Source organism: Chelonus insularis, unplaced genomic scaffold (assembly GCF_013357705.1).
Source record: "Chelonus insularis isolate UGA/USDA-ARS -01 unplaced genomic scaffold, ASM1335770v1 contig_35_pilon, whole genome shotgun sequence".
Classification (NCBI taxonomy): Eukaryota; Metazoa; Arthropoda; class Insecta; order Hymenoptera; family Braconidae; genus Chelonus; species Chelonus insularis.
In genome coordinates this window covers 1,320,639-1,333,590 of record NW_023276524.1, presented here as the reverse complement: position 1 = coordinate 1,333,590, position 12,952 = coordinate 1,320,639, and the positions used below count along the sequence as shown (strand labels likewise).

At 27.5% G+C, this 12,952-nt stretch overlaps 2 protein-coding genes across 3 annotated transcripts in view; both read right to left on the bottom strand.

The window, feature by feature from the left end:
- The window catches only part of LOC118067073 (protein grindelwald), a 35,279-nt gene extending 24,387 nt beyond the window's left edge, over positions 1-10,892 (bottom strand). The window contains exons 1-2 of one of the 2 annotated variants that reach the window (XM_035083618.1): positions 10,766-10,892; positions 4,949-5,255 (exon numbers count right to left, since the gene is read on the bottom strand). In XM_035083618.1, the coding sequence (XP_034939509.1) occupies positions 4,949-5,156 (208 nt within the window). In that variant the 5' untranslated portion in view covers positions 5,157-5,255; positions 10,766-10,892. Of the gene's footprint in view, positions 1-4,948; positions 5,256-6,264; positions 6,475-10,765 lie in introns of those variants that run through there. The other variant, XM_035083619.1, reaches the window with a different exon arrangement.
- On the bottom strand, positions 657-1,418 carry LOC118067074 (uncharacterized). Its single transcript, XM_035083620.1, has 3 exons — positions 1,341-1,418; positions 997-1,262; positions 657-916 (listed from the first exon to the last, which is right to left on the bottom strand). Exons 1-3 carry the CDS (start codon positions 1,352-1,354, stop codon positions 726-728), a joined length of 471 nt encoding a protein of 156 aa, XP_034939511.1. The 5' UTR covers positions 1,355-1,418; the 3' UTR covers positions 657-725.
- Positions 10,893-12,952: the final 2,060 nt, after the last annotated feature.

The window sequence follows — 12,952 nt, the reverse complement described above, 5'->3', positions numbered from 1 at the left end:
TTTTCAAGTTTTGCCTGATACTTTGGAGGAAGGCAAGGAACAGATACGTAAAATGCGCTGCATTTTGAAATGCCACGATGACTGCCTAAAGGGTTATTATTCTCGTAATCATCAAAGTATAAAAACAATGGAAAAACGATTTTATTATGATCATCGGCACTCAATTTTTTCCATAACTCTCCTTGAATAAAATTCGAAATAATTAAATTGTTTTGTTTTAATGATTCAATATAGCACAACGTTTCGTCAAGTACTGATGGAAGTTCAAAGAATTTCTTAAAAACTTTATGCAAAGGAACATATTGAGCAGTCACCGGATTCATCTTTAATTGCATTGATTGGTTAACTGATCTGTATTCTTTTACTTCGCCTAACAAATATGATTTCGGTTCAATGTAACTTATATTTTTGAATTTGCTAAAGAGGGTATGCTCTGTATCGGGCGTACAATAATCATTGACTTTTTTTTTCAACTTTTCTGTAACTGTTTTTTTTGATATGTCTGTATTAATGTTTTTTTCATTAAATAAAGAAAATACTTCATCGTCGTGAAAAACTTCATTTAAGAAGTTTGTTAACAAATGTTTTACATACTGAAGTATTTCTATTACTTGTTTCCTTGGAATATTTGGATAGTTGTATAATTTTGCAGCGAGATGAATCCAATTGATATTATGAACCAATATTCTTATTAGATAATAATCACATTAACGCAATTTTGTTAATCAAATATATTTTACCAAATCTGCGCCTAGCTGGTTTTTAAGAACAGGGAAGTTATTATAATATTCAACAACTGAAGTCCCTTGATTTAACTGCAAAGTTCTTACAGAACGTGAAGTGTCCCAGTGTTGTTGGACAAGGTCTGGTGGGCCGACATGAGTTTGTAACCATTCAGCTGAGTTGCGCGAATCATCTGATAATTTATTAATAAAGTCATTCATGACGTCATTAAGATGGAAAAAATTGCTACATTTTTCTTTTAAATATCCATACCTGTAATGAGTGGGACAATTTGATCAGATGGCAGTTCTTCTGATTGTACCAGATTTTGTTGGCGTAATACTCTTAAAGTATAATCGTAATGATCGTATAAGATTCCACTTGCATCAATTTTTATACGTTTGGTAATTTTACTGCCATCTGCTTGAATAACTTCCCTACGTTCGGATCTGTATGGCGTATACCATACGTTACAATACTCTCCCGGGAATATTTTTTCAATGTCTTTGGCCCAAGACTGGAATACTTCAGCTGATATGCTAAAAAAAAATCAAAGTATGATCATCAACGAATTATAATGATTTATTATTGATGTAAGTAAGTTATATTTCACTTACTGAAACTTATTCATGCTTTCCACATCATCTTCAGTAAAAATTGCTGCCGTCTACCGATTTTTTTCCCATGCAACTAGAGTACGGCTTAATTTACATCTTACGTTCTTTGCTAATGTTTTATGGTCACGGTAAAATTTTATAACTGATTTTCCATCTGATGATTTCAGCAAAATTTGATATGCTGGCTAAAAGAATATATAATTGCAAATAGTTTTAAATAATTATTGTATTCAAAAAATAATAATAAAGTCAAAGTGAAATATTGATAGACTTACATTAGAAATTATTTCCTGTCTTTTAAAATGATTATTCACGTCCTACAGCAATAAAAAAAATATTTAAATTAACTTTATTTATAAATAAAATTTATGAAATATCAAGTGTTTTCAAATTGCTAAAAAATAATAAATTCAAAGAGGTTTTTTTACTGAACTTACCATGTTAACTGGAAAAAGAATCACAAGATATAAAAAATGACTAAATATGATAGATATAAATTAGGTAAAGTGCTATGTTATATTTTAATGGATTAAATAATAAGATAAAGAATATTAATCACGAATATATTCAATAAAGAATAAAAAAAACGTTAGCTTTAAAATACTTTTTTCAAAAAAAGTTTAGTATTAAAAACAGGACGTTAATGAATCATGTCTTCTATGAACGGATGTTTTTTAATAAAGATAAGCTAAGTAATCTACAGATTTTGATAGAAAAAATGCATATAATAAACCCAATATATCACCAACAAATCATTTATAATAAATTTTTAGTAAATAATTAATAATGTAAACACTAACACTCACAATAAATGATTCGCTGTTTCAAAAATTCCGACGATCTTACTCTTTCGAAGACTTTCAGATAACTGACTGGTCTAGACCTGTCAAAACAACGATCTTCTAGTTGAAAATGCAATAGAGGATAGGCAAAAAATATAAAAATTCTCTTTGTCAAACTGCACTACGATTTGAAGATCCCATGTGTGTAGCAGAGATCGGCCTGACCCTGTCAAAACAAACTTTTTTTTGTTTGAAAGTCATAAAACTTAGGTATTCAAAGTATTAACCGAGATCTTAACATGCTGCCTAAGGTAAAAAGATATGCATCATAACAACTCTGGAACAATGATTAAAAATATATCGATGGAAATGAAATTTATTTATGTGAAATAATAAATATAAATTTTAATAACTAATTCTTTTTTTATTAATTTGAATGAATTGTCAGAACGTTATTAGCATACATGCATTGGTATATTAATATTGTGTATATTACGTTATTGAATTAATGATAAAAATGATAGAAATTTTATACTTACAGACTTGGTTAACCATCATGTAATAAAAATATTTATTATACACAACACTCGTAATTTCCAAAACAACTCGATTACACCCGAACATCATCGAATTCTAAATTGAGTGAAAAATTACTTTTTCGCTCAGTAAAAATTACTATGTGGCACCGTAAAAATTCTTTTGTGTACTAGGACATCTTGATGAAGACCAAGTAAATTTTTCTCGAAGCAACAGGAAATTTTACCAGCAAAAAAAATTTACTGTGCTGTACAGTAAAAACTTCTAAGACGTTACGTAAAAATTCTTAGATAAATATTAAAAAATACTATGTGAAATGTATTTTTTATATCTTCAATTCGTAAATTCTATAGCGACTTGTCACTTATGTCCGGTTTACCGGCGACAGACCCGTAATTTTTATAAGAAATTTTTCTCAGTGTACACTGACATTTATCACTTTTATTTGTAATAAAATATTTCAAAAAATTAATTATTTTATCCTAAAAATGTATCAATAAATAAAAATAATTGTGTCCCATGAATAAATAATTCATTGTTCTATCAATAACAAGTCTTGATGCCTTAAAGAAGCATCCACCATTAAAGGAGAAATTCATACGTTTATACATGGTTTAATGATTCTTTTCAACTTTTAACTTAATGGCATCCTAATTTGACCCAAATAAAAAGGTATTCCTGGTTCTATCCTATTCTAGACTTCAAGTGAAATTGAAAGGTTTTAGCTTCTACCTGACTCTACTGAAGTTTGACAAGGTAAAAAAGTCGCTCTTGAATTACCTTCGAGGTGAAAAAAGAAAAAGGGGACAAGAAGATGTAATGAAACAGACGGCAAGAAAAAAAGAATAAGAAGTAGTGAGTTGATGAGTCACTGTGTGGAATGGTTTATATAGAAAACGTCAGGTGTATAGACCTGACTATACTTAGGTTACTCAGGTGCACAAGTATACTCAGGTGGATCTAGGATTACGTATGTTTTTGTTCATGGGTCTGACTGTAAGAAAAAATTCATTTAATCATCGTCATTTTAACATAATCACAATAATATTCATTGCTATTATTATTGTTGCTGTTGAATAGGTAAAAAAAGTCTGAATGAAATATAATTTTTTTATCTTTAAGGTTCATTAGTGTATCCGGAAATTGTAAATAGAAACGTAAAAACTATAAATAGTAATATTGCATAAAGTTGTTGCAGACTATGAATGAAATAATAATTATATAGCAATTGTTGATTGATTAGTCACATGATAATTAAAGAAATTGCTGATAATTCTTCTTATTAAATAATGAAAAATTGTGGTTAATAAATGAAAAAAATGACTTATTCTACAATTAATGAACTAAAACAAAAGACTTGAAATAAATGTATAATAATAATTACTATTATTAATAATTAATAAAAATAGTTTATAAGAACAAAATTTTTCACTTGAATGAAAATAATTCGACTAAACTTAAATATAAGTTAAAATATTTTTTTTTATTTAATTAAAAACTAATTAAAAATAATTCAGCTTTTATTAACTCCAATTTTTTCGCTAACTGATTTTATTCAAGTTCCTAAACTTTTTTGTTTAGTTATTGATGCCATCTTATAATTTATCAATAAAACTAAAAAAAATTAAAATATTTTTAAAGAGTGAATAATAATCATATTATGCAATAAGGTAATTTTTTTTAAATTGTAAATAATGAAACGTGTTAGTATTTTAATCACAAAAAAGAGTTTTTTTAACGGTTTATTCTTTGATGAATGAAATATGCCAAGTTGTGTAGTTGGCATTGTATGATAATTCAGAGAAAAAACCAGCGTCGAGCATCCACCACAAGAAAAAGTCAAGTATAAAATTTGTGATTACCACACCCACGTGCATCCTCCTCATCTCTCATTCATGAACCGCATTTTGAATGCATGCATACATCAATATTGTAATGCTAGAAGGAACACTGAATTATTTGTACTCAATAGTTTTTTTCTCACTTCTTAAAACTATTTTTTCTACAATAAGTTTACTCCATGTTGTAAAAAAGTACCGGTTCTTATTTATTACCTTACCGAATAAATTAGAATTTCGAAACATTTATTTATTTTTCCTAGATTCTATTATCTGATGTGAAGAAACTCAAAGATTTTTTCCCCGAAAGTTCAACACCCTTATAGAGCTCTAGATCTCCAACAAATCCCACCAGAAACACACATGAAAAAGATACCCATCTCTTAACGACAGATTCTTGTTCTTCCAAATGCTTTGGAGGTATTTTTTAGATTGAGGTCATGCAATTTACCTTGACAGTCTCGAACACAAATTTCTGGATGATGGTTGTGGCTGGCAGAATCACAAATTAGAGAACATGGTTTACACTGTGAATCAAAGGGACTACAGTACTCTGTAGTTGAACATCTCTTTTGACCACACTTAACACCTGAAGGATCTAAAGTGGCTTTTGTCACCGACACAAAAATTAGAACAATAACCGACATCAACTCTAACATTTTCTTGATTTGGTTTCAGATGAAATTCACTTTCAGTTCACTGAACTTATTCACGTTATCAACTTATATAGAATATTGCAAAACAGTTCCATGGCTAATCTGTAAAAAAAAAAAATTATTCATTTATAATTATCATCAACATGTTCATTTATTTTTATATTATAAATCAATCAGCCTTAAGAAACTGTTGATTGTTTCAAAAGAATTGAATTTCTTATTTCCAAAGCATATTCTTGCTCAATAAAATTCTAGAACATGTAGCAATGATTGATTAATGTGTTATAAAATAAATGCTTCGTTACAGTTATCTCAATTAATTAGTCAATATCTATTTAATAATTGTTGATGACAAGTTGACATTGAGAATATTCATTTTTATGAACTTGATTACTTTCAAGATTTTAGATGACTACGTTCATTGATTTCCTGGTTTATGATGGTTCTTGGGTTACCAGTAGTTAACTATTCATCACTATATCAATAATCCAGATACATTTTATTTCCCCATTATACTTTAATGATCTAGGAAGTCAATGGTGTGCTCATTTGAAATCATAAATCCAATTTAAAGCATAATAACGAACAACTTAAGAATTCTTATGATTTAAAATGGAAAAACTTATCATGAATAATACATATACGGAAAAAAAATTTCGAGGAATTTTTACTACTCAATTAAGAGTAAAACTTAGTAGCCAAGAAAATTTGAAAATTACCAGTTTTTTTCAGTAAAAATAGCTAAGAAATTTATAAATTTTTTTCTAGAAATTTTTACCAACCAAAATAATACTCTTTCCTTAATTTTTAGCTATTTTTACTAAAACAGTAATTTTTAATTTTTTGGCTACAAAATTTTACTCTAGATTGACTAGTAAAAATTTCTATAAAATTCCAGGAATGAGCTTTTGATCAATCAAATTTGACTGATTATTAAAATGCTTATTCGGATATTGATTTATAATATGAGCATGTTCAATTTCAATTTTGTTGAATTATTTTTCAGTTTAATTCGATTTAGTTCAAATTAGCCAATAACGTTGATAAACCTTTTATTTTCTCAGCATCAACTAGTATGATGAATTTCATCTATTTTTAATGATCCACTTACTCTTTATGCACTATCAGCCATTATTCTTCTCACACTTTAATCCTGGGAATATAATGCTTAGCTAGGCTGAACGTTACAGAAAATTTTCCGCTCTCTATAATTAATACCAAGTTCAATCTCTATGCAATTATATTCTATCTCAGTTCTCATTAACTATACTATTTCATAACTTTATATTCTAGTTATTAAAAAGTTAATAAATAGTTCTCATTAGTATCTAACCTCACCACTATTTCACATAAATTTAATGTCTAAATAAAACTGTTCAATATTGTCTGAAGTAATCGATTGTAATTAAAAGTGTTTAAACTATTGGTTTGTTTATAGACTATATATTATTGGAGAAGTGGTAAATTTTCATTTTTTTAAATGATAAAGCCTCTTGTAAACAAGATAAAATCTACGTAAATTACAGATAGTAAATTGAAAAGGGCACATCTGTTGTGGGTAGAAAGAGGATTAACAATCAATCAATTGCGGGTAAAAACGTACATTGGAGAAGTAATTACGTATTATTGCTGATCATGTCATTCTAAATATGTTCGGAAATTTGGTTTCAATACAATTCCCTGGCATTCATGATTCATAGGGTGTGGGAACTAACATGCAATTCCAATGCATTTACCTAAATTGTTATGCTTGTATGTTCTATATTCCTGACTTCCAACTTGCTCTCTTCGAAGATATTACAAAACTTTCGAGATTTTGTCATTCAATGCATTTATTTTTTGTATAGATAACACCGATTTCTAGATTTAGTTGAGATAGTTCTATAAAAGGATTTAGAGTTAAATTTGAATATAAATTTGAAACTAAGTTGAAATCAGTTGGTTATTTTACTTGTTAGAGGAGTATTTCATTTAGTAAAATGTTAATTCCTATTTACCTATTCTGTCTTCCGAATAATCAATGAAAAGCAACATTCTTTTTCAGCTAGAAATTAAATGTCATGTTATAAAAAATGTTACATAATGTGTAATTATCTAGGATTTTTTCTGATCTACACTATCCGATAGAAAATAGATACGAATTAAATGAAAAAAAAATCATAGATAGAGAAAGAAGAAACTTGTTATAAATAAAAAACTATTCTCCATTATATAAAATTAAAATTACTAATAGTAAGAATTTAATAAATTTATGACAATATACATGTATGTGGTTTAGTTATTTTAGTTTTTTGAGTTACAATAAATATTTGTTTTTTGTAAATTATTATTTTTTGTTGAATTAATTTTCCATAGTTTGACAAATTTGATAAATATCACATAGTTCATTACAGTAATTATATGAATTTTCGAATGAATTGTTATTCTGAATAAAATATATTGTTGGAATTTGATAAATAATAGTAAAAAAACAAAAATTTTTTCAATATGGAAATTTATCAAACAAATTAACATACACAATTAGAATGCTATTATTATATTGTTTATTCAAGTTTTTTTGTATCAATTTGATTTGATGAGTCCACTTTTTCACAATAATTTTTTAATTATCCACCACAATTAATCTATTTACGTACTTTAAATAAATTATTTTTTCATATTATCTATTCGGAATTCACTACTTTTCTTTTATTCGTCTCAATTAAAATGTGATAATAAAATTGTTATATCTATATATTTAATCAAAATTCATATATTTACAATAATAATATAAAAATAATTATATTCATGAAATGTAAATTTTCTAAATAAATATTAAAATTTATTTCGCCATATTTATTGAAGTTAATAGCGTTTAAACCAATCACAAACTTTCCAAAACGATCAATAAAATATTAATTGTGTTCCAACTTTATATATTATTAAATCATGCTTTAAAAATGCATCATGCAAGTAGATTACAATTGAATAAAAAACAATATTTTTATGTTATCACTCAAAATTCGTTGTTATTAATCCAATAAGAATGTAATTTTTTGTTTTTAAACAATATAGTAATTACAAAATCCTTTCAAGTCTCGTTTTTTATTTGCGCCTTATTTTTTAATAAATACATAGGCATGATATAAAGAATGTGAAAATATTCGATAAATAAATAAATTATATAGCAGGTGTATAAGTCATAAAAATGTAAAACGATTTAATATGGATGTTGAAACGTGTCAACGAGTGATATGATTCAAGGACAAGAAAACATAGTTACGATGACTCACTCAGTCAATTTGAGTATGAAAATGAGCAACGGCCTTTCACTAATAAGTTTTATAGATATTCGTTACAGATTATGAACATTACATTGCCATGTAAGAGAATATATTTATGACCAAGCTGTTATTATACCTTTATTAGTAACGTCGTTTAAATGTAATCTACACGACGAAAATTGTCAGATAATTAAATAAAAATTCTATTGCAAACAATCATCAAGAAGAGACGTCGACTAATGATAGTAGAACGAGGTATGAAATTTTAATGTGGTATGCGAGGGGATTATCGATTATTTTACTAACGTATATCGCTGTGGAATTCCACCTTTCTCATTGTGCCACGCACAATATTATATTAAAAATAGTTATATTATATTCCTCTACCCGAAATATTTATTAATATTTAATTTATTAATTTAATGTTTTTCAGTTACATGAATAAATTAATTTATATAAAAAATCATACTCTTGAGTATAAATAAAATAATTTTTATATTTACGTTAAACTGATCCTATAAAAATAGCCGCAATAATACAAATATAAAACACAATCTTACATAAGACTGCCGATGTACATTCTTTGTTCCTCGCTCGTGCTAGTGAACGCAACTGTTCAAGTCTTGACGCAACAATAAAAAACATCTTTGAATAAAATAGAAAAAAAGTCATAAACTATTAATAATCGCAAAATAATCTCGTTTCTAAATAGGAAAATTTTATTATTTAATTAATATTAAATGATTAATAATTTACTGAGTCATCTGATCTTAATTGTAATGCTATAAAACTGAGAAAACATTTCGTTAGAGTTTTTCAGATGTCATTATATGGTTGGTGCGTCAGTAGTATACAACATAATGACCGGAAGTTGTACCGCATCCGCAGAGAGCTACAGAGTTATTTGAATCACAGTAGTCTCTAGTCTTCTTTTTGAATGATTTATTTATCAAAGATAAAAAAAAATATATGTAAACAATGGTTAAAAAAATTTTGAAACCCTTAATAACTCTTTAAGTAGGAAGAGACTTGAAGATGTTTTGCAATAAGAAACAAACCAAAATGGTGGACGAGTTGGCGTGAGCGTTTTCAACTCTCTTTTCTCCAGTTCGATCCAACAGTTGGGAATGTTGTTCGACTGGTTTAAGAGAGTGTAGCATGAACTATAAAAATATTGTACAGTGAAGTCATTGGTCTTAGTTGTATTTTAAGAGCAACTTTATATGCTCAGACAATTGTATTGTGAAAGCGTAATGAAATGTGTATGTACTAAATACAATGCAAAACGATACGCTTTATCGAAACTAGTCGTTCACTACACCGTAACGATGTTATTCCTTCAAGCATGACTGCTGATCTGATGTCTCGTTAATTCAATCACTACACTAAATCTCTCATATATTCCTAGATAGTCGGCATTGTGTAGTTAAAATCCATAAATTGAATGGTTACTTAGAATACTTGAGTTTATTTGGGTTTGATTCTCCCTTTATTATGTACCATCAAGTCTTTTATTGTTCTTGAGTAGCTTATTGTACTCAGTTTGAATGCATTTGAGCTAAATATTAAACTATCCTTTGCTATAAAATATAACGTTGTTTGTTTGAATAATCTGAGAAAGACAAATCGGTGACTGAAAATTTTGTGGGATTTTTATTTATTTCTGAATGCAAAATAAAGACTACCAGGCGCCAGTTGATAAGGGTTTCTTCTTTTTGGAATATTATTGATGAAAAAGATTGATGCCATTCAATGTTTTTGAAGATAAATTTTTAGTATCAACAGTGATTAAGGTCTGTTGTATTTCAAATTAATTCTCCTCATTTTTGTTGATAAGAAAATTTATAAAATAAATTAAAATTTATTCTAGAATTTATCTTCTTTTTTTGATAGAGATTTAAATAAATTATGAACTTGCGTTAACGACCTTGGTTATTCCGGAAATAATTATATAGACACACAAAGTGGCAAAATAAATATTTTTTCAACTTGGATTTGAGTATTTGAATAAATATTATTTTCCATTTCTTTCTTTTTTTTTTTTAAATTGATGATGATAATGAGGAGTTATTTAAAAACTGTTCATAGGCTTTTTTTTTAAATAAATAATTGTTATTCAAATTTTTTCAGTTGCATGTAGAGAAATGACCTAGTAATTTAAATCGACGCGTCTTGGATCGCTGAAAGTCTTTTGGTTCACGCAAATTGCGCCTGCGCTCCATTTTACTTTTTTATGAACCCGTTATTTAAATTTCATTCTATGATCTATTGATCTTGAAATAAGTTAATGATCGAGTTCCTTGGGTATGTAGTTATTATGATAATTGAAATGACTGTAGAAACACTTACGTTATGCCGAAAAAAGAAAACACTTGAATAAAAAAATTTACACTATATGTTCACATGTTGTAGCGCGTTTCACCTGAGTATATTGACTTTCTGTAAGCGACTGTCGATCGAAGAGCGTCGACCAGAACCTGAAGCTAAACCTACCGGTCAGGTTTGACTCCCACCTTATAGACTTTAGAGTCAAACTCCCCCTTTGCTGCACCTGCGGTTTGCCTGTTCATGTATACTGTCTTCTTTTTATATTCTTTGTCTCTTTTCTGCTTCTACCTGTTGCCAACCTGCGTGCGCAACACGATTGGTATCCAACAATCGGCTAACAATGGTTGAAGAATATCAAATTGAAGGGTTCGATAGTGAGATGTGGTACAAAAGAATTAACTGAATACAGAAAGAAGTTACGAAAGAGAAAGTTCCTTATCGGTATAATGGACGAAAGAGAATCTTTTAATTTCAAAGCAATAAATTGAATGCAAAATATTCAAACAAACTCTTATCGTTACTTAAAAGATCTGTTTAATATTAAAACCGAACAATTTTAAATGTTCTCCAGACTTTTTAAGTAACAATAGCAAATTGCTTAAATAGATCTATGAGAATATTTATTATGTAGGAATAACCACATAATCACAGAGAAATTATTTAAAAGAGTTTTTTAATTATAACTCAATTTTTTGACGAAAAAAAGTTTTTCATCAAACTCATTCTAAAGTTATTATTAAAGAATCTTGATAATTACTTTTATATTGAAAGGAGAATCAAGTGATATGGTCATATTAAGTAAGTATACTTCTTATTTCATTATATATTTTTCATTTTCAATAACAAAAAGAGTTTTTTTTTTCTTAAGACGTAAATGAAATGTACTCCAAAAGATAATTCAAGTAATATCTATGAATTAAAATATGAGAATAACTCTAAATTTTTTTTTTTTACCTGAAAAAATATAAGGAAAGGGGTATTGTAAGTTTGAAGCTTTTATCTCTCTATGTCTGTTGACAGCATCATAGTTCTACAACGATTTTGGAGTACAAAGTTTTTTTTTAGTTGAAAGCTGATACTTAATCAAGATGATTTGTATTCATGATTCATGATCATCATCCATACAGAGGGTGCTAGATTGGTGTTATCATCTAACCGTTTCTCACGACTAAATCAACATTGATTGTCATGTACAATGATTGTCCAGAGATCAAAAAACTATGGTCTTATTACATAACTCTGTTTGAACACTTTAGTCAAGATCATAAGCTTATTACACAATTAAAGTGCCAATCTTTACCAACAACATATCAATACTTACCTAAAATTATTGCACCAGATGTTTTTTAACTTTTAAATCTATATTTTACGACTAAGTTCTTGCTTCTTCTGAAGCATATTAAGTACCAATATTATAACAGAGTAATTAAAAATAATTTTTTATGGAAACGGAGTAATAATAGATAACATTACCATATATAAAATTAATAGAAACACAAAAAATCAAGAACACAATTGTACAAGACAGAAGTTCAAACCGAGCATAAATGCTCTACTTGGTCTCCAACTAGGTATTTTCTTAACTTCTTCTTCATAGTTTTGGAAGAATAATTTAATACTTCTAGGTATTAATGATGTAGAAGATTAAAATATCTGATTGTAGTGAAATAAGCATTCTTATAACTAACAGCTTTCTTTATCACCATCATACTAAGTAGGCTAGATATATGTAGCTCGTTCTCGAAAAATGACTTCTGACAGACTGTAGCAGTAAATTCAAAGATTAAGAACAAAAGCTTCTTTAATTTTGAGTGAAGAAAAACTCTTATCATTTCTGGTAATTATCTTCAGTGTTTTATTCTGAATTCTAGATGAAGCTATGACAGTATACTTAAATGAAATCAATTTTTGGTGAAGCCTAGAAAAAGGTAACTATTTTGAATACTTATCTGATCTAAAGAAAATTTCAACTAAACTTTTATGTCCTTCATTACATGTTCAGTAGGCATGATAAATTTTTCAATTAATCTATCGATAATTCTGAATGTTTAAAATTCTTAAAAGATACTTTGGAATTTAATTAAAGCTAGAAACAAAAAAAAACATGATGTAAAAACTTTTATCGTTTTTTTCGGAAAATCAATTTATTATTTACTTAAAGTTAACTTTTCAAAAAAATAATGTTGTATTTATATAGAATTCAGTTGG

Excerpts from the sequence above, each read along its gene's own strand:
- LOC118067074 (XM_035083620.1), bottom strand. Across the intron at positions 917-996 it reads AATTGTCCCACTCATTACAG|ATGATTCGCGCAACTCAGCT; the intron begins GTATGGATATTT and ends ATAAATTATCAG.